The following is a 22823-nucleotide window of genomic DNA, read 5'->3' on the forward strand; positions in this document are numbered from 1 at the left end:
TGTTAAAAGACAAGTAGTGGCAATTTTCATTGTGCAAATACCATAGTAAAAAGTTGATTCTGAAAACAAAAGGGAGATTCAAAGAGCTGCTATCACTTACTGGAACACTACAAAATGCTGGAGATGCAAAGCTCTGACTAGAGTTATTGCCACACAACATGAAGTACACCCAATGATCAAAAACCTCTATTTTGGTGGTAATTTTGAACCCTAAAGAGGCTGTTACCAAACCTTTCAGTTATAAAAATAAGCTGTAAATATGCAAATACATTAGAATTCGGTGAAATTACTACTCAACAGTGGAAAGATTTCAAGATTTTCATTTTATTAAAAATATAGCAACACAATAGCAGCAGCATCTGATAAATGTTTACTAGTATCATATGGAAGTAGTCCTACTCACATAATATACACCACCTATGCAGCACCTTTTTGTTTACATTTTGAACCCTTCCCTTGATAATCCATAGCATTATGTAAAGAATAGCACTACTGTATTAACCTAATTAAGATGAAGGAGAGTCATATTTAACTATTAAATTTAACTACCTATACAACTACACAGTACACCCAAATGTAACCTTCTGTGGAAATCAGAGAATTCTGTAGCGTGTTTCCTAACAGTTTTTTGCCTACCACTAACCTTAAACTGGTGGAACTCAATCTCTTCAACTCTAATTCAGCATGAATTTCATGAGTTTGAACTTACATATACAGTTAAGAAATTATCTATCTAGCAAACAAAAGTTAATCAAGAATGGAGAGAACTATTATTCTACTCCAATCCTTGGAAAATAAATCTTAATGGTAAAATTTGTGAAGTTTTACAAAAGTTGGCAATTCTCAAAATTAAAATGTTAGCTAGATACAAAGTAAATTTAAAATCAGGCAACAGGCTAAAAATCTGCTTTTAAGAACAGTATGTTAAGAAATGTATTATATATAAACAATTATAATAAATTAATTGCTAGAAACTATAAAAGTACCTTAAATGGAATAGAAAGAAATCTAGTTATTAGTTACTAAATCCAACCTACCTTCAGCTTTAGCTTTTATTTTTAAAATAATGTACCACTCTTTGGCAGAATCACCAATAAAAGTGTATTTAAGAAAAACAAATTCACCCACAAACCCAAGTTTAAGTAGGGAAGTGAATTTTATTTTAAAAGATTATTTTATTACATTTATACTCGACTCCCGCTTCCAGAAATATCATTTAGCCCTTTGAGAGCACTAACTTCTGAGATTTGAAAATAAACAATTTAATTTTAAATGACTATTACATTAGTAAATAAACATGAGAACATCTAAGTATATAGGCAGTGAATTTTTTTAAAAAAATATTTAAAACACATAAGGAACATAATTACTTTGTGGAAACAGCTCTACTTCATAACTTACCCAGTTAAAACCAGATACTATCTTCCAATGAAAATATAAGAAATGTCCCACTGAAATGTTACTTAATGCATCCCTCAAAAAGAATTCATTTTAACTGCTAATTCAACTACTAAAGATTTAAACCAAATCATACTATTCCAAATAGGTTTTTAAAAAACTTTTAAAAGCCATTAGTATATATTATAATCCTTAAATTTGAATAATATCTTCAGTTGAGACCAGAGTTGGCTCAAGGTGTTTTTTTTTTTTTTAATTTCAAAGGTAGCAACCTATATATAGGAATGAATGAGCATCCTGAAGATGACTAATACCACAAAAGAAATTATTTTCTTGACAAAAAAAAAAAATTGATTCTAAATGCCGGTTTTTACTTTTAATTGAGGCATGTCAAAATTTAAGTCTCTATGATACTTCTAAAGATCAACACAGCATATACTGAACCCCTTGGAAAAAATGATTCTAAACAGAAAAATCACAAGCTGACTAGTGTGTTCGTAACTGTAAGTTAATTAGATTCAATGGAAAATAATGAGATAGCTGTGGAAGTTGAGGGTTTTATACTTGTTTCCTCACATGAAACTGGCTAGCTTATGAAGGACCATCTTTTATTACCAGTTAAGTGCACAATGCTGAAAAGCAAGAAGAACAAGAGGACCAAGAGAATTTGTCTAGAATGATGAATAGCAACTACAATTTAAGGAACAGAATGTACTCGCTATATAATCAAGATGAAAAAGATAATTTACAGAAGGTATTAAGTGTAAAATGGCTGTCTTCTTGGCCTTACCTCAAGTTTTCCTGACAATATCTACCTGGGATGAAAGAGACAGTTTTAAAGAAATAAAAAAATACCTTACAAGAAAAAAATAAAAGAAAACATATCAGCTCTTAAAAGTGAACAAAGAGAAAAAGATGTCTCTCTCTCTCTGTCTTACACACAACACACACACACACTCACACACTCCCTCCTTCCCTCCAGTACCTCTAGACCCTAGAAAGCTTTGCTTCCATAAGCCTGTTTAAGAAAATGATTTCACTTTCTCCGGACCTCTTGTATTCCTATTCATGCCCAATTTTTATAAATCAGTGTCTGTTAAGATTAGTATGACTGTTTTAAAGATGAATAAACCTCATCAAGAAAAATAACTGGCAGCAGGAACCAAATAACTATGTTAATTACCAACATAAAAAACATTTAATAGAGTCCAGAGTACAAGAAAATACTCAAACTTTAAATGATGGCTTTACACACCACACAAACATGCACTCTCCATATCAAAACAATTTCTATGCCAGCTAAAACAAGAACAGGACAAACCTAAGATGCTGTTTTGAAATGCATGAACAAATACTTTCCTCTAAAATACGTAGCTTTATTAGAGAAACAGTACTAAAAATAACAAAGATTCAAACAACATTTGCTCTATTCTACTTACATATCATAAATAAGAAGCTTTGATGCAAGACACACACACTCCTTCACAATCTTTCCATATACACCCAAGCATTCTTATATCAAAATAAGCTGTTTACCAGCCAACCGTATGTGGTTGAATGATTAAAATGACCATCTATACTTTACATAGTAAAGCATTTTCAAAAATTTTAATGTACACAGTGAAAAAAAGGAAAAAAAGAAACAGTAATTCTGAACACATGAGGAGTAATTAAGCAGCTTCATAATCAAACCAGGCTTCATTACTTGCAATAAGGGCAATTCTTTCCATTCTTCACCAAATACTTAAATTTCAATAGTATTAACATTAAAAGAAAACTCAAGTTGAAACCGAGTAACTGATGTGCTACTCAGCTTTTTAAATCTATAAGTAACTCTTCCCATGAGGTAAGGCAACTGAGTAATTTGATTGTATTAGACTGCATTAAACTAATTATACTTGATTTTTTAAATAACATGCTAATTAAAAGGTATAACTTTTGGAAATACAACAATGAAAAGAGTTCTGAAACTATGAGTTGTGTTCTGGGGGAAAATATTAGCAATGTTGTCATTTTACTACTTGCATACTTTCTGCAAAAAGTGTGCCTAACAATGTCGGATGACCTATATTTTAAGCTTAAGTAAACACATCCTTACACATAAGACAAACTCATATGTTCTCCTTTAAGTACAATTTCTGCACATCATTTATGAGAAGATGATTGAGAGGTAATAATTAAGGCCATCCAATGTAGACAACTAAAGCGTTCTGCTTTAAGTAAAATAAGAACATGCTGCTTCATTTTCAATTATCACAGTATGAAACTGATGGTCCCAAAACTGCATTGCTGTTTTAAGCTCTAAAGTCATTCTTGAAAACACACTTCCCTCTCATATTAAGTGAACCAAGTAAGAAGCTCTTCTGACATACCACTTTCACACTTCTCTATGGGAGGCAATGGAATATCCATCTAAATTCCATATGAATTGAGAATGACTAGTCCATATAAAATTCTAGAAAACAGTATACCACATTGTAGAAGGCACTAAAGCTTCAGCTTGTGCTCCCATAGCCCATTTTGAAAACCCAGTTTTCTTATTATAAATGGCACCTTTGCCACCTACAACTGACAACACACACTGTGATACTGTTCATAATAAGCTTGGAAATGTCAAAAGAGTTCAAAAAGAAATGGTTACTTTGTGGGAAGACCCAATGATTCTGAACACTGAATACTAATATATTATTAGTATTCAACACAGTTGTTCTTCCTTTTGAAAAAGAACAGTAGCATGCATTGTCAGCTGGTTTTTAATCCACTCATGTAAGCAACTTTAATCTGTAAAACTATTTTAAAGAAAAACTGCTGTCCTAAACAGTGAGCAAAAGAAAACACAATAGTGAGAATTTAACACAATCACTGTAAATCCTGTGAAGTCAATGTTAAAACTTCTTACATACTCCGCACTTACAAGGGTGTGTATATATTTGCACCAATTTCAAGCACATCATCAATCTGTAATATATTGAAATTAAAAAAAAAGTAAAACAATACAAAATCAGTTACTAGCATTTTTTAAAAGAGCCTCCAATGCTTATCTCCAGTCTTTAATGGATAGTACAAATTTAGATCTTTAATGTCCCATTTATTTTAATGGTTCTTCGCAAACACTTAACAAACCACATGACAAGTGTGTCAGCCACCATGGAAATGCACAGCTTTTAGAAGATGAGGAGTTTGGGTAACACCTGTTATTTTCACGATGTCCATGCTTTATTTTCTTACTCAGTAACAAGATGGCCACAAAGTCACCTAACAACTAAAAAAGCTGTTAGCTCATATCTTTATGCTCTACTGGATTTCTTCACTGTTTAACATCTTGTTGAGAGAATTCAAAGCTTTGGATTCTATTCCAGCGTGTGTTTAGAGGTGCATCTGTAGGTCCTATACTGCTTCTGTTTTGGTAGAGAGGTTTTCTTCATTTGGTTGACAATTCCCATTTTGCTGTACTTTGTTTTCCTCAGTCCTTTGTGCATCCTTGTCATCTACTTCTTTTCCCACACTTGAATCTGGTTCTTTATTGTGCTCCTTCTCCTACAATGAATATTTAGGTATACATTTAATATTTTTCTCAAGACGTGTCTGCTACTACATCTAGTTCTGGCTAAAACTATCTTTTGTGAATTAGTCAAACTGGGTGTTATCTCTCATTACATCTTCATATAAATAGTATATACAAACGTATCAATATGTCCTTTGTACTTCTAATAAAAGATAGGACAATCTATGGAGATTAAGTTAGAACAAAATAGGTAAATAGAAACTCTAGGAAAGAATTCAACAAACGTTGCTGACTGACTTGAAAGGTGGAACTGATCGGCTGAAAGTAAAACAGTTCCCATAGATGCCAGGACAGATTTGTAATCTGGATACCAAAGAAGCAAAAACAAGGGAATGTAGAAAAGGAAATCACTATTCCTCCTACCAAAGACTGTTTAAGAACAGTCCAAATTCAGCTCTCAACTTAACGGAGAATTAAATGAGAACATGTGGAACAGTGCCTGGAATGTATTAAGTGCTCAGGAGATATTATCAATGTTACTTACAATGATGATAAACCTCTATCAGTATGGGAATAAATAAGACTGTAAGATAAAAGCTTCAGAACTCATAACTGATTTCCAAACACAAATATACTTACCAGTATAATAAGGGAATTAACCTAATTCACAAGTACTTAAAATATTTTATCAAAAAAAATAAATGGAGGAAAACAAAACAAAAACCCTTACCTGGTGGAATTTGGTTTTCCATTAATTATTCTAATTCAACAAACCTAACTTTGGTATATATTACAAAACCAATGATAACATCACCTGTCAAATTTGCTAAAACAAATATAGTGAGGAAAATGGCAACAAGTAAAAATATTCCAGTACATAGTTAAAATTTTTATTGTATGCCATTCTGTGATTCTCTAAAATAAGGAATGCAATTGTTTACACTAGTAAACATTACATTAATTAGTTATCTTCAAAAATTAGGTTAAAAAACTACCAATTTAACAAATAGCACCAAAAACATACAAGGCACTGGTAGTATAAAATTACCTCTATGCAATAAAGAACAATCTCAAACATTAATTATTCAAACCCTAAACACTGAACGACTTTCTTACTTTAAGTGAAGTATTGTTCTTCTCCACCTTTTCCTTCCCATCTCTGTCATTACAACTCTTTCTTGTAGAGGCTGAACGTTCTCTCTCTCTTCTTTCACTGATGTGGTCCCTTTCTTTTTCTCTCTTTTTATCCTTCTTATTTCTGCTATAAGAATATTAATAATATGTCATTAACTTCTAAAACAGTAAACACCCACTATAATGTTGACAAAATATTCTTACCTAACATTAATGCACTGTAAACAAGCATATCAGTAACCTGGTGGACCAAATAACATAAATGAGTCCTGTAGCCCACCTAACTCCACCCCACACCCAGTTAATTTTTTCGACACACAAGTCATTACCGCAGAGGCCACCAAGTGTTCACATAAAACACAATTCTGTATTATCAATTTCTTAGTTTTGAAACATTCAAGGTTTATTTATCTACTGTAATCAGGATAAAACAAAACAAAATATATAATATTTTTTACCCATCTTTTCAAAGTAAAAAATGAATAAACAGAAAAGAATAAAAATGATAAAGAATCAGATATGGCTCTCAGGTAAGGCTGAATGACTTCTAGGAAAACATGGAACTTCAAATAACCAATTATGCCATGTGCCCTCCCCTCTCATTCACAATTACAAAAAAGGCCCATCCACCAATTCAAGAGCAAACATTAAGCAGAAGATGGAATGAACAAGTTCCATTTGTAAAAATTACATATCCTTAAAATTAGAGGGAAAAAAACGATGCATTTCCTATCAGAAGCATAACAGACACCTTCTATTCAAAATAATTAGCCTTAATATGGAATTCTAAACCTTTTTGTCTTAATTATGAATATTTAAAAAATAAACACAAAGACCAGGGGAACAAATAAAAACACTTAGGAAACAGACCCAACCAAGTACCTATGAAAATTCAATAAAACAAAGGGGTGGCATCTCAAATCACTGGAGCAAAGTTTGTCTTTAATAAATAAAAGACTTGGGGACAACTGGATTATTATTTGGAAACAGACAAAACTGGGTCCATATCTCATTCACATAAATAAATAAATAAATCCAAATGGATTAGAGACCTAAATTTTTTACATGAAACAATACAAGTACTAGAAGAAAACATGAATAAATTTCTTTCTAACTTGAGTGAAGGGGAAAATTTTTTTAGCCATAAATAAAATTCCAGGTACTTTAAAAATAAAAGATTCATTAGTATGCCTACATAAACTTTTGCAAAGCAAAAAAACAAAACAAAAACCACTACTAGCATATTCAAAAGAAAAATACATTTGCTACATTATTTATGTACGTATATCTTTATATACAACTCTTAAAGCCAAGGAAACAACTACATCAAAAAGAATGAGATTCTTGGGACCTTCCTGGTGGTGCACTGGTTAAGAATCCACCTGCCAACGCAGGGGACACAGGTTTGAGCCCTGGTCTGAAAAGATCCCACATGCCACGGAGCAACTAAGCCCATGCACCACAGCTACCGAGCCTGAGCTCTAGAACCTGTGCTCCACAACAGGAGAAGCTGCCGCAATGAAAAGCTCGCACACCACAACAAAGAGTAACCCCCGCTCGCCACAACTAGAGAAAGCCCACATGCAGCAACAAAGACCCAAAGCAGCCAAAAATAAATAAATAAATTTATTTAAAAAAAAAAAAAGAATGAGATTCTTAGGCATAAATTTAACCAAAAAGGCAAAAAATTTGCTGAAAAGAAATAAAGACATAAATAAATGGAAAAACATCCCATGTTCTTGGATCAGGAGACTTAGAGTTAAGATGACAATAGTATCCAAAGTGATCTACAAATTCAATGCAATCCCTATCTAAATCCCATTGGCACTGCTGGCAGAAAAAGTAAAACCCATCCTAAAAACCACAGGATCTCCAGGGACATCAAATAGCCAAAACAATCTTTAACAACAAAATTGGAAGACACACAATCCCTGGTTTTAAAACTTACTACAAAACTACAGGAATCAAAACAGTGTAGTACTGGCATAAGGAGAGACTTACAGACCAATGGAAAAGACAGAAATATATGGTCACATGTATGGTCAAATGATTTTTGATAAGGGTGCCAAGACCCATTCAATAGGGAAAGGACAAGCTTTTCAACAAATGTTGCTAGGAAAACTGGACATCCGCATGCAAAAGAATGAAGTTTTAGACTCTTACCTTACACCATATGTAAAAATTATCTCATAATGGATCAAAGACCTAAATATATAAACTAAAACTGTAAAACCCTTAGAAGAAAACACAGGGGAAAATCTTCATGATACTGGTTTTGGCAATGATTTCTTGGCTATGACAGCAAAAAGCAATGAAAGGAAAAAAACAGATAAATTCGAATTCATCAAAATTAAAAAACTTTTGTGCATCAAAGGATACTTACTCAAAGGAAGTGAAAACACAACCCACAGTATAGGAAAAAAATACATGGAAATCATATTATCTGGTAAGGGATTAACAACCAGAATATAAAGAACTAAAACTTAACAAAAAACCAAATTATCTAATTCAAAATGGGCAAAAGACTAGAATAGACATTCCTCTGAAGTAGATACACAAATGGTCAATAACCACATGAAAAGATGCCCAATATCACTAATCATTAGAGAAATGCAAATCAAAACCTTAACAAGATACCATTACACACAGACAATAACAAGTGTCAGTGAGCATGTGGAGAAACTGGAACACTTGTACATTGCCGATGGGAATACAGAATAATGCAACCACTTCAGAAAACAATTTCGCAGTTTCTCAAGAAGATAAAGAGAGGATTACTATATGACTCAGCAATTACAACTCCTAGGTATAGAAACAAAAACATGTCCACATCAAAACTTGTACACAAATGTTCATAGCAGCATTATTTATAACAGCAAAAAAATGGAAACAATACTAAATGTCCATCAACTAATGAATGGTTAAACAACAAAACCTGGTTTTATCCATAGTGGAATATTATTCACCCCTAAAAAGGAATGAAGTACTGACTAATGCTACAATATGCATGAACCTTGAAAATGTTACATTTAGTCAAAGAAGTCAGATACAAAAGACCGCACAGGGACTTCCCCAGTGGCGCAGTGGATAAGACTCCATGCTCCCAATGCAGGGGGCCCGGGTTTGATCCCTGGTCAGGGAACTAGATCCCACATGCATGCTGCAACTACGATTTCGCATGCCACAACTAAGGAGCTGGTGAGCTGCAACTAAGGAACCCTGGAGCCGCAATTAAGGAGCCCACCTCCCACAACTAAGACCTAGTGCAACCAAATAAATAAATAAATATTAGGGGAAAAAAAAGGCCACACATGTTATATGACTCTATATGAAATGTCCACAACAAGCAAATCCACAGAGACAGTAAGTAGATTCGTAGCTGTAAGGAGCCATGGGGAGTAACTGCTAATGGGTACAGGCTTTCTTTCAAAGTGACAAAAAATGTTCTGGAACTAAGTAGCAGCGATGGTTGCACAGAACTGTGAACTCTTGGGCTTCCCTGGTCGCGCAGTGGTTGAGAGTCCGCCTGCCGATGCAGGGGACACGGGTTCGTGCCCTGGTTCGGGAGGATCCCACATGCCGCGGAGCGGCTAGGCCTGTGAGCCATGGCCACTGAGCCTGCGCGTCCGGAGCCTGTGCTCCGCAACGGGAGAGGCCCGTGTACCGCAAAAACAAACAAACAAAAAAACCCTGTGAACTCTTAAGAAAAATGCAATGAAAATTACTAAAAATCACTGAAATGCACTGAGGGTGAATTTTATTTTACATAAACTACTCCTCAATTTAAAAAATAACTCAGAGGGCGCCTGCCAGCCACTGGTGGGGGACTCTGATGCCTAAGGAGACGGGGGGAACCCTAAAGTGAACCGGTAGGATGTAGGGGGACTGAGGGGGGAGGAGAAGAGGAGGGCAGACAGGATCGGCATCCCTGAGGCCGGGGAGATGAGGAGAGGCAGGGGGGAGGGACCCTCCAGAAAGAGCAGAAGAGGATGGAGGGTGATCGCCTGGCCCACTCGGGCCACGGAGCCTGCAGAGCTCCCAGGCTGGTGCCTCCCCTCCAAAGCCCCCTCCAAGCAGTTTGGGTCCTGGGGGCATAGGAGGGAGGCCGGGAGATCAGGAGAGGCAGCGAGGTGGAGCCCTCCGGAAGCAGCGGATGACGCCACACCCACTCAGGCCCGGGGAGCCTACTGAGCTCCCAGGCCAATCCTGTCCTCCAAAACCCCCTCCAGGACGCATGGGTCCTTGGGGGCATAGGAGGGAGGCTGGGGACATCAGGAGAGGCAGGCGGGAGGGGCCCTCCCAGACTGGAGGAGCGGGAAAGGAGAGGAGGGTGTTTTCCCTGCCCACTCGAGCCCAGGAAGCCTGCTGGGCTCCCAGGTGAGGTTCCCTGCCCTCTGAGACCAGGGGTGGGGGGCACTCCTGGGCCCCTTCTGTTCCTTGGGCCTAAAAGCCAGCTCCCCACAGCCCCCAGGGCCTCTTCCAGCCCTGGGGGTCCTGAGCATTGGCCCCGCCCACCACCCAAACCTCGCCTTTGCTTAGGCCCCACCCTCCACAGCCAAGACCTCTCTCCCCCGCCTTTTTTTCTTTTTCTTTTCCCTCCTCCCCCTTTTTTACTATTGTGGTACTGATGTACCTTCCAGTTGTTGACTCATCTGTATTTTTATTTTTATATTCTTCCGAACATATCTGTTAGTTTCCTAGTCTAATTTTATTTTTTACTTTGTTATATTTATTCTTATTTTTTGGGCACCGCAGGCAGCGTGCAGGATCTTGGTCCACGAGCCCGGGGTCAGGCCAAAGCTCCTGTGGTGGGAGCTCTGAGTCCGAACCACTGCACTAACAGAATCTCAGACTCCAGGGAATATTCATCAGAGTGAGGTCTCATGGGGTTCCTCATCTCAGCACCAAGACCCAGCTCTACCCAATAGCCTACGAACTCGAGTGTTGGAAGCCTCAGGCCAAACAACCAGTATGACAGGAATACAATCACACTCATAAAAAAAAATGAGACGGCAAAAAAATATGTCACAGATGAAGGAGCAAGGTAAAAACCTACAAGACAAAATAAATGAAGAGGAAATAGGCAATATACCTGAAAAAGAATTCAGAGTAATGACAGTAAAGATGATCCAGAATCTTGGAAATAGAATGGAGGCACAGACTGAGAAAATACAAAAATTGTTTAACAAAGACCTAGAAGAACTAAAGAACAAACAGAGATGAACAACACAGTAACTGAAATGAAAAATACACTAGAAGGAATCAATAGCAGAATAACTGAGGCAGAAGAATGAATACAGCAGGAAGACAAAATGGTGGAAATAACTGCTGAGGAGGAAAATAAAGAAAAAAGAATGAAAAGAAGTGAAGACAATCTCAGAGACCTCTGGGACAACACTAAACACATCAACATTTGAATTACAGGCATCCCAGAAGAAGAAGAAAAAAAGAAAGGGTCTGAGAAAATATTTTAAGAGATTATAATGGAAAACTTCCCTAACATGGGAATGGAAATAGTCACCCAAGTCCAGGAAGCACAGAGAGTCCCATACAGGATAAACCCTAAGAAAAACACACCAAGACACATATTACTCAAACTAACAAAAATTAAATTCAAAGAAAAAATATTAAAAGCAGCAAGGGAAAAACAAAAAATAACATACAAAGGAATCCCCATAAGGTTATCAGCTGATTTTGCAGTAGAAACTGTGCAGGCCAAAGGGAGTGGCAGGATATACTTAAAGTGATGAAAGAGAAAAACCTACAACCAAGATTACTCTACCCAGCAAGTATCTCATTCAGATTCGATGCAGATATTAAAACCTTTACAGACAAGCAAAAGCTGAGAGAATTCAGCACCACCAAACCAGCTTTACAACAAATGCTAAAGAAACTTCTCTAAGTGGGAAACATAAGAGAAGAAAAAGACCCACAAAAACAAAACAATTAAGAAAACGGTAAAAGGAACATACATATCGATTATAACCTTGAATGTAAATGGATTAAATGACCTAACCAAAAGACACAGACTGGATGAATGGATGCAAAAACAAGACCCATATATATGGTGTCTATAAGAGACGTACTTCAGACCTAGGGACACATACAGAATGAAAGTGAAGGGATGAAAACAGATATTCCATGCAAATGGAAATCAAAAGAAAGCTGGAGTAGCAATACTCGCATCAGATAAAATAGACTTTAAAATAAAGAGTATTACAGAGATAAGGAGGGACACTACATAATGATCAAAGGATCAATCCAAGAAGAAGATATAACAATTATAAATGTTTATGTACCCAACAGAGGAGCACCTCAATACATGAGGCAAATGCTAACAACCATGAAAGGAGAAATTGACAGGAACACAATAACAGTAGGGGACTTTAACACCCCACTTACACTAATGGACAGATCATCCAAACAGAAAATAAATAAGGAAACACAAGCTTTAAATGACACAACAAACCACATAGATCTAATTGATATTTATAGAACATTCCACCCCAAAGTGGCAGAATACACTGTCTTCTCAATTGCACATGGAACAGTCTCCAGGATAGATCACATTTTGGGTCACAAATCAAGCCTCAGAACATTTAAGAAAACTGAAATCCTACCAAGCATCTCTTCTGACCACAACGCTAGGAGACTGGAAATCAATTACAGGAAAAAAAACTGTAAAAAACACAAATACATGGAGGCTAAACAGTGCGCTACTAAATAACCAAGAGATCACTGAAGAAATCAAAAACTACATAAAAACAAATTACAACGAAATCATGATGACCCAAAACCTACGGGACGCAGCAAAAGCAATTTTAAGAGGGAAGTATATAGCAATACAATCTCACCTCAAGAAACAAGAAAAATCTCAAACAATCTAACCCTACACTTAAAACAACTAGAGAAAGTAGAAGAAAGAAAACCCAAAGTCAGTACAAGGAAAGAAATCATAAGAAAAGTGCAGAAATAAATGAAATAGAAACGAAGAAAACAATAGCAAAGATCAATAAAACTAAAAGCTGGTTTTTTGAGAAGATAAACAAAATTGATAAACCCTTAGCGATACTCATCAAGAAAAAAAGAGAGGACACAAATCAATGAAATTAGAAATGAAAAAGGAGAAACACAATGATGCTGCAGAAATACAAAGGATTACAAAAGACTACTACAAACAACTGTATGCCAATGAAATGGACAACCACAAAGAAATGGACAAATTCTTGGAAATGAACAATTTTCCAAGACTGAACCAGGAAAAATTAGAAAATATAAACAGACCTATCACAAGTAATGAAATTGAAACTGTAATTAAAAATCTTCCAACAAAATTCCAGGTCCAGATGGCTTCACAGGCGAGTTCTATCAAACACTTAGAGAAGAGTTAACACTGATCCTTCTCAAACTCTTCCAAAAAAGTGCAGAGGGAGAAACACTCCCAAATTCATTCTACAAAGCCATCATCACCCTGATACCAAAACCAGAAAAAGGTATCACAAAACAATAAAATTATAGACCAATATCACTGATGAACATACATGCAAAAAACCTGAACAAAATACTAGCAAACAGAAGCCAGCAACACATTAAAAGGATCATACACCATGATCAAGTGGGATTTATCCCAGGGATGCAAGGATCCTTCAATATACGTGAATCAATCAATATGATACACCACATTAACAAATTAAGGAATAAAAACTGTATGATCATCTCAGTAGATGCAGAAAAAGCTTTTGACAAAATTCAACACCCATTTATGATAAAAACTCTCCAGAAAATGGACATACAGGGAACCTACCTCAACATAGTAAAGGCCACCTATCACAAACCCACAGCAAGCATCATACTCAATGGTGAAAAACTGAAAGCATTTCCACTAAGACCAGGAACAAGACAAGGATGTACACTCTCGCTACTCCTATTCGACATAGTTTTGGAAGTCCTAGCCACGGCAATCAGAGAAGAAAAAGAAATAAAAGGAATACAAATTGGAAAAGAAGAATTAAAACTGTCATTGTTTGCTGATGACATGACACTACATACAGAAAATCCTAAAGATGCCCCCAGAAAACTACCAGAACTAATCAATGAATTTGGTAAGGTTGCAGGATACAAAATTAATGCACAGAAATCTCTGGCATTCCTATACACCAACAATGAAAAATCAGAAAGAGAAATTAAAGAAACACTTCCATTTACCATTGCAACAACAAAAAAATACCTAGGAATAAACCTGCCTAAGGAGGCAAAAGACTTATACTCATAAAACTGTAAAACATTGGTGAAAGAAATCAAAGATGACAATCACATGGAGAAATACACCATGTTCTTGGATTGGAAGAATTAATACTGTGAAAATGACTATACTACCCAAAGCAATCTATAGATTCAATGCAATCCCTATCAAACTACCAATGGCATTTTTCACAGAACTAGAACAAAATATTTCACAATTCGTATGGAAACACAAAAGACCCCAAACAGCCAAAGCAATGTTGAGAAAGAAAAACGGAGTTGTAGAAATCAGGCTCCATGACTTGAAACTATACCACAAAGCCACAGTAATCAAGACAGTATGGTACTGGCACAAAAACAGAAATACAGATCAATGGTACAGGATATAATGCCCATAGATAAACCCACGCACATATGGGCACGTAATTTATGACAGAGGAGGCAAGAACATATACAGTGGAGAAAAGACAGCCTCTTCAGTAAGTGGTGCTGGGAAAACTGGACAGCTACATGTAAAAGAATGAAATTAGAACACTCCCTAACACCATACACAAAAATAAACTCCAAATGGATCAAAGACTTAAATGTAAGACCAGACACTAAAACTCTTAGAGGAAAACATAGGAAAAACACTCTTTGACATAAACCACAGCAAGATCTTTTTTGACCCACCTCCTAGAGTAACGGAAATAAACAAATGGGATTAAATTAAACTTAAAAGCTTTTGCACAGCAGAGGAAACCATAAACAAGACAACCCTCAGAATGGGAGAAAATATTTGCAAACAAAACAACAGACAAAGGATTAATCTCCAAAATATACAAACAGCTCATGGAGTTCAATAGCATAAAAATAAACAACCCTATTAAAAAATGGGCGGAAGACCTAAATAGACACTTCACCAAGGAAGACATACAGATGGCCAAGAGGCACATGAAAAGCTGCTCAACATCACTAATTACTAAAGAAATGCAAATCAAAACTACAACGAGGTATCACCTCATGCTGTCAGAATGGCCGTTATCAAAAACTCTAAAAACAATAAATGCTGGAAAGGGTGTGGTAAAAAGGGAACCCTCCTGCACTGTTGGTGGGAATGTAAATTGATACAACCACTATGGAAAACAGTATGGAGGTTCCTTAAAAAACTAAAAATAGAACTACCATATGACCCAGCAATCCCACTACTGGGCAGATACCCTGAGAAAACCATAATTCAAAAAGACACATGTACCACAGTGTTCACTGCAGCACTATTTACAATAGCCAGGACATGGAACCAACCTAAATGTCGATCGATAGGTGAACGGATAAAGAAGATGTGGCGCATATATACAATGGAATATTACTCAACCATAAAAAGAAATGAAATAGAGTTATTTGTAGTGAGGTGAATAGACCTAGAGTCTGTCATACAGAGTGAAGTTAAGTCAGAAAGAAAAAAAAAAATACCATATGCTAACACATATATATGGAATCTAAAAAAAAAAAAAAATGGTACTGATGGGCAGGAATAAAGAGGTAGACATAGAAAATGGACTTGAGGACATAGGGTGGGAAGGCACAGCTGGGGCGAAGTGAGAGTAGCATCAACATATATACACTACCAAATGTAAAATAGTTGGCTGCTGGGAAGCAGCAGCATAGCAAAGGGAGATTGGCTCGGTGCTTTGCAATAACCTAGAGGGGTGGGATAGAGAGGATGGGAGGGAGGCTCAAGAGGGAGGGGATATTGGGACATGTGTATGCATATGGCTGATTCGCTTTGTTGTGCAACAGAAACTAACACAGTATTGTGAAGCAATTATACTCTGATAAAGATCTATTTAAAAAAATTAAATTAAATTAAAAAAATAAATAAAAAATAACTCAGGATGGAAGTGGGGCTGGGTATGTATAGTCACTGACCCCCCTCCCCCCCCACACACACACAGTGTATATAGTGATAGTGAATGCTGTCTTTTGTGAAGAAAAGGAGAAATTCAAATACATGTATCTGCTTAATTTTGCAAAAAGAAACACAAGGAAAGATAAACAATTGATCACTTACAGAGGGTGGATGCAGATTAAAGTAAAAGGAATGGGGAAGGAAGTGACACTTTGCAAATATAAATACACCTTTTTGTCTATTTTGAGTTCACAACTGAGAAAAGTTTTGACTTTCATGAGCGAAGTATTAAAAAAAAAAAAATTGGCCTACCTCCTAAATATCCTATGCCTTCCTTTATTCTCACCTAAAAATAATAACCCACAAACAAATAAACAAAAGAGCCCTGCTGGGAAACATGCTCCTTCTACCCGGGGAAAGCTTTTTAAAAGTTTCTCTTCTATACCTAGAAAACCACAGAAAACCAACTGAAAACTTAGGACCCATCAGTAAGATAGTGGGATGAAAATATATACATACAGAAATCAATATCCTTCCTATGTACAAACCCAAGCTCCAATTACATGACATAATGAAAGAAAAGACCTCATTTACAAGAACAAAGAAGTAAAACATACCTAAAAATAAACTGAAAATGCATAAAATCTGTATGAAATAAACATTGAAACATTCATGAAAAAACACTAAGGATGGCCTGAATAAGTAGGCCATCCATGTTCCTGGACAGAAAGACTCACCTTTGTAAAGCTTTATTTTTTAATAATCTATTCATCAATTTCCCTAATTAATAAATGTAGTGCAACTATAATACAAATTATCAGTAGGTTTTATTTCTAGAGCCTAGACAACTAACTCAAGTTCAAACAGAAAAATAAACACACAAGAATGGTCAAGAAAGCTCATAAAAAGAGCAATGAGGAGTATGGGGAAGAACGGGCCTTACTAAATATTTAAAAATGCTATACAATCTGAATCATTAAAAGCATGGGGCACTACTGGTATACAAATCATCAGTCAAACCAGTCCAACAGCAGAGAAGCCCCAGAAATAGACTCCAACACAGACAGAAAAATTTAGTATATGACAAAGGAAATACATCAAATTAGTGTTAGGAAAATTGAGTTTTTAATAATGATATTGGAAGAACAAAGAAGCATTTAGAAAGATAAAATGAAATTGAATCAATGTGCCATATGGCAAACAAGGATAAACTCCTAATGGATCAAAGACGTAAATGCAAAAATTAAAAGCATAAAAGTACAAGAAGCAGCAATGGGGGAATTTTATTATAACCTTGGAATAGGAAAGATTTTTTTACCTTTAAGACTCATAATGTAGAAGTCACAAAAGAAAAAACTTGAGGAATTAAACTATATAAAAATCAAAAATCTCTATAAAATCAAGTCTCATAAACAATTTCTAAGAAGAAATGACAAAGTAGGAATGATACTTGAAACCAAATCACTAAAGAATAATCTCCCTAATACAAAAAGAACTCCTGGAAATAGGAAAAAATAAACCAAAAAAACCCCCCACAAAAAACAGACTCCATGAAAAATCGGCAACGTATACAACTCACAGAAAAGGAAATACAAATGGCCTTCAAATATATGAAGAGATGGTCACCTTCACTCTTAAGAAAAATGCAACAGAAATTACTATATACTGGTACCACTTCTCATCTATCAGATGGACAAAAATACACAACTTTGGTAGCAATCTGCAGTAGCTATAGGGAAACAGGCATTCTCATACATAGCTGGTTAAAGTACAAGCTGCTGCCAATCTTTATGAAGGACAAAAGGGAAGGAAATCTCTCAAAACTACAAACACACTCACCCTCTGACCCAACAATAAATACCATTTATGAAAATTTTCTCTGCATACTTGCACATTACAAAATTATGTACGTACAAAGCTGTTCATTACAGACTTATATAATTTATAAAAAGAAAATTAAGAAAACCCATTCTACTGCAGGCTGGTTACATAAACCAGGTACTGCTAGATAATGGAAGTTCATGAAGTTGTAAAAAGGAATGAAGCAGTATTTTCTGATAAATACAGAAAGTTCTCCTGGTAGTTAAGTGACAAAAGTAAATTGTACAACTATGTATATTTTGTTTTACCTTTTGTAGAAGACGAAAATAAAAATTATATATTTTCATCTGTACCTATATACAAAACTGGAAGGATATACCAAAAAAAACTAATAAAGTCATTACTTGTGGGAACAGGGTAGATGGACACTTGGGTGGAAGTTAAGACCTATCATTATATAACTTCTTATACTCTCTGGATTTCTAAACCATGTAAAAACATTACATATTACTCATTCAAAATATAAAGTTAAAAAAAATAGACTGAAAAGAGAAAATTTTCCCCCTGCTTCCTCCTCAGTTTTAGCACATGCTTTCAACCTACCTCCTAGGGGATGGAGACCTAGAAGATTTCCGTTTTATGGTTTTTGATGTCCTTGGTGATCTGGAAGAACTCCTGCTCCTCCTCCTACGCCTCTCCCTGGAAGTCAAAAATATGTCATTTTAAAAAACAGTAATTTAAATAAAAGATAATACAAATACACAAAATCAAAAGGGTCCTTAATGCTCTCAAGTGAATAGTATTCTTTACAGGCCAGTTTAAACTAATGTCTTTCATGAAAATGGTCTGTTATCTAATTCTAGTACAGGTCAAATTATGAACTGTAAATTTTACAGACCAATGAAAATATCTTCTAAGATTTCATATCAGAAAGGGTAGACGACCTCCTTTTCACCTGATTTCTTGAGTAGAAAAAATAGTAATGGATGTTTCTTTCACATTCTCTCTCAAGTCAAACATGTTCTTCCTCAGCACCTAAAGCATGTGTTGCTTATCAGATCCTTTGTCATGCATCTAGCTCCTTGCTGCCCCACTGTGGATTATTTTTTAACAAGGTAACAGGCCCTTTTCAAGAAGTGAAAGGTAAATGGGGTTGCAAAATGTGAACTTTTTTTTTTTTCTTTGTGGTACACGGGCCTCTCACTGTTGTGGCCTCTCTCGTTGCGGAGCACAGTCTGCGGACGCACAGGCTCAGCGGCCATGGCTCACGGGTCCAGCTGCCCCGCGGCATGTGGGATCTTCCCCGACCGGGGCACGAACCCGTGTCCCCTGCATCGGCAGGTGGACTCTTAACCACTGCACCACTAGGGAAGCCCCAAAATGTGAACTTTTTAAACCCAAGTATGTAGAATGTCTCTAAACATTAATTCATTTGACAGAGAAACTGCTTTTACCCCCTTAACCTACCATTTCATTATTGTTGTTCTATTCATTTAAAATTGAGCACACAAGTTGCTTAGATGTAAGGAAATTACTTAAAACCTGGGATTTAAATATGATAAAGTCAAAAATAATTATTAAATAGATTAACAGTTTTATTATTATTAAAAACTATTTTGCTTAACACATTACCAAATGATGCATACTCTAATAAACTACTTCATTTGTAAGGGTGGTCAACTTAGAAACAATGAATTTCAAGATGTCTATTATTCAGGTGACGAGGTATAAGGGTACATTTATTAAATGTACATTTATTAAATGATTAATGTAGCCAATGACCTATCTCACAAGAAGCTCTGATAATTAGTGGCCACATAGCTGAAACAACCAAATCCTCTAGAATTCAAGTTCTCCTTATCACCTCAGTAAGCTGATTCTAGGCTAATGAAACATTTTGTGTACATTTTTCATCTGTAAAATAAAAAACTAGATAATGCTCATATGTGGTATATGCAGTAGATGTTACTACCAAAAGAGCTCAAGAACTTTGAGAACACAAATAAATCAATTCCAACTCTACCTAAGGTTCTCTCCTCCTTTACCCAATTTTATTTCCAAGTCACCCCAAAATTACACTTCCTAATATGGAAATTAGATGACGTTATTCCATTTAATCAATGCCATTCTGTAACAGCACCTCCCTACCCCACACAAGAACCAGAAGTACTTTTTTCATAGCATGAGAATATCAGTGTATTCCAGACTTTAAGTTTACACAAAATGGCTCCATCTTCAACAGTGTAACTCTTTACCTGTATGTTCAGGAAGCACTATGTACAGATGGACATCTAATAATTACCAGTTAGTGATAATGAGAGCTAAGGCTGGACAGACAGGAAGCTAGAATATCAGTTAGTCGAGAAAGAAGCTGTCAGCTCTAGTATGCAGAATTGGAGTTGATTAGGCTTACATTTAAATTTCAGTTCCACATCTTACCAACTGCACGACTGGGGTCATATTACTTTATCTGAGTCCCAGTTTTTCCAATTAAAAAATGGAGATAATAACTTGAGCCTTGTAGTTTTGAGGATCAGGATAATACCTGTGAAATACCAAGCCTAGTGTCTGGTGCACAGCAGGTGCTCAGTAAATATGTTCTCCTTCCCTTTGATGGTCTCATCCTTATTAATTGTAATTCCAAGCATTAAAAGTTTTTAAATATCAAAATTTTTCCTTAAAAATGTAGCTCAGAAGACAATGTTGGAAATAAAAACATTAAGTAGACTATTATTCTGGGCAGTTAAGAGGTTTCCCATTCACTAAACAAATGAGAGCACCTTAAAGGAAGAAAAATGCTAAAAGATAAGAAATGGTAACTCTTCAGCAAGCTCTTCTGAAAGCATAAAACATTCCAAACTGCTGAACCTTTAGGAATTAACATTAGTCAACATTTATTCTCCAGGCCCCAGAGGTTATCTAAGACCTAAGAACTGAATGCGAACATCTACACTTTCTTAAATACCAAGTGACTTAAAATGACCCATGAAAAAATTATAAACATTTCAAAGTCATCAGAAAAAGTAAATTCAACTGAATTTAAAAGGAATCGAGGGGACTTCCCTGGTGGCGCAGCGGTTAAGAATCCGCCTGCCAATGCAGGGGACACGGGTTCGATCCCTGGTCCGGAGAGATGCCGCAGGGCAACTACGCCTACGTGCCACAACTACCGAGCCTGCACTCTAGAGCCCACATACCACAACTACTGAAGCCCGTGGTGCCAAAACTACTGAAGCCCGCTCACCTACAGCCCATACTCTGCAACAAGAGAAGCCACCGCAATGAGAAGTCCACGCACCGCACCAAAGAGTAGCCCCCACTATCCACAACTAGAGAAAGCCCACGTGTAGCAATGGAGACCCAAAGCAGCAAAAAATAAAAATTAATTTTTTAAAAAGGAATCGAAATATTATTTGGTGTTGTGAAGGGCAATATCTAAACGATCACACAAACACAAAGGAATGTGTGAAACACAACCAATAAAATAACTGCAATAAAGATGCAGTCTGCAAGGCTCAACTGATACCCACAGCAAATGAGTTAATTTCTTCAGGTTTTGGTTCAATGTGCTGAAATATGGCAATGACCTACTGATTTGAAGTCACATTTTAACATATACTGTTGCTTTCAACTATATACTTCTGACGCACTTTTTTTTTTTTTTTTTTTTTTTGCGGTACGCGGGCCTCTCACTGTTGTGGCCTCTCCCGTTGCGGAGCACAGGCTCCGGACGCACAGGCTCAGCAGCCATGGCTCACGGGCCCAGCCGCTCTGCGGCATGTGGGATCTTCCTGGACCGGGGCACAAACCGGCGTCCCCTGCGTCGGCAGGTGGACTCTCAACCACTGCGCCACTAGGGAAGCCCCTTCTGACGCGTTTTTTAAAAGCCAGTACCAAGTAATGGTTAAAGTCCTCAATTAAACAATCTCTAAAGAGAGAAGAGCTACTATACTACTATACTTCTAACTAAAGTGCAGAGCAGATGGAAAATTTCCTCTGGTTTGGTTTCCTCATGTTTTAAAACCATGATAACAGTCTTCTCACAGGCTTACTGTGAAGATTAAATAAGATCAGTCATGAAAAACTCTGAGACATAAAACCTGGCATATGGTAAAGCATTCAATAAATGCTTGCAATTATCTTCTATTAACTAGCCAAAGACTAGTATTAAGAATAAGCTGTTAAAACACAAAGTTAAAAAATTTAGGAAATATATAGTCCATTGTCTCAGAAATTATGTTCTATGAAAAAACATTTTAAAATATCTTTAAAACTTGCAAAAATATATTTTTGAAGTATTTTTAAGATATAGTTTAACACAACTTAGGAACTTCCATTTATTTATAGTCACAATATCATCTGGAGCAATGGATGTAGATTGAGATAATCTTGAATTAAGGAAGGTCCTCATTTTGCTGATGTTACTATGGCAACCTGCTGCCACCTGGTGGCAGTGTACCTATTAATAAACAGTCCTAAGAAAAAAGCAAATCCTTAACAACAAATTAATAAATGAAAACCAAAATTTAAACGTCATGTATTCAACAAAGTAGAGGAGTAAAAATGAACTTAGATGACGAAAAGAACTAATACTGTAACTTTAGAAATAATTTTATATATTAAAATTTACCACATCATTCCAAAGAAATATAGACGCCTAAGAAGTCAATTTCTCTACATAACAAAAACAAAAAACTTGCCCCTGCGATCCCACCCTCCAAGAAAATAATAAGCAGCAGCAACAGCAGCCACTGACACCACTGCCAGGTTAAAATAGTGGATTACAAAGGACAGTTAACTTTTCAAGTAATTCTGGCCAATATTCTCTCTTCCTCC

General features: G+C 36.2%; 1 protein-coding gene across 4 annotated transcripts in view; it reads right to left on the reverse strand.

The window, feature by feature from the left end:
• Positions 1–1065: 1065 nt before the first annotated feature.
• Positions 1066–22823, reverse strand: part of SREK1 (splicing regulatory glutamic acid and lysine rich protein 1) — a 55147-nt gene continuing 33389 nt past the window's right edge. For 2 of the 4 annotated variants that reach the window (XM_082835762.1, XM_082835763.1), the window contains exons 10-12: positions 18591–18686; positions 6020–6164; positions 1069–4935 (exon numbers count right to left, since the gene is read on the reverse strand). In XM_082835762.1, the coding sequence (XP_082691888.1) occupies positions 4786–4935; positions 6020–6164; positions 18591–18686 (391 nt within the window). In that variant the 3' untranslated portion in view covers positions 1069–4785. Of the gene's footprint in view, positions 4936–6019; positions 6165–18590; positions 18687–22823 lie in introns of all 4 variants that reach the window. The other 2 variants (XM_082835761.1, XM_082835760.1) reach the window with 2 other exon arrangements.

The sequence above is a fragment of the Leucopleurus acutus genome, assembly GCF_964270905.1.
Source record: "Leucopleurus acutus genome assembly, chromosome: 3".
NCBI lineage: Eukaryota > Metazoa > Chordata > Mammalia > Artiodactyla > Delphinidae > Leucopleurus > Leucopleurus acutus.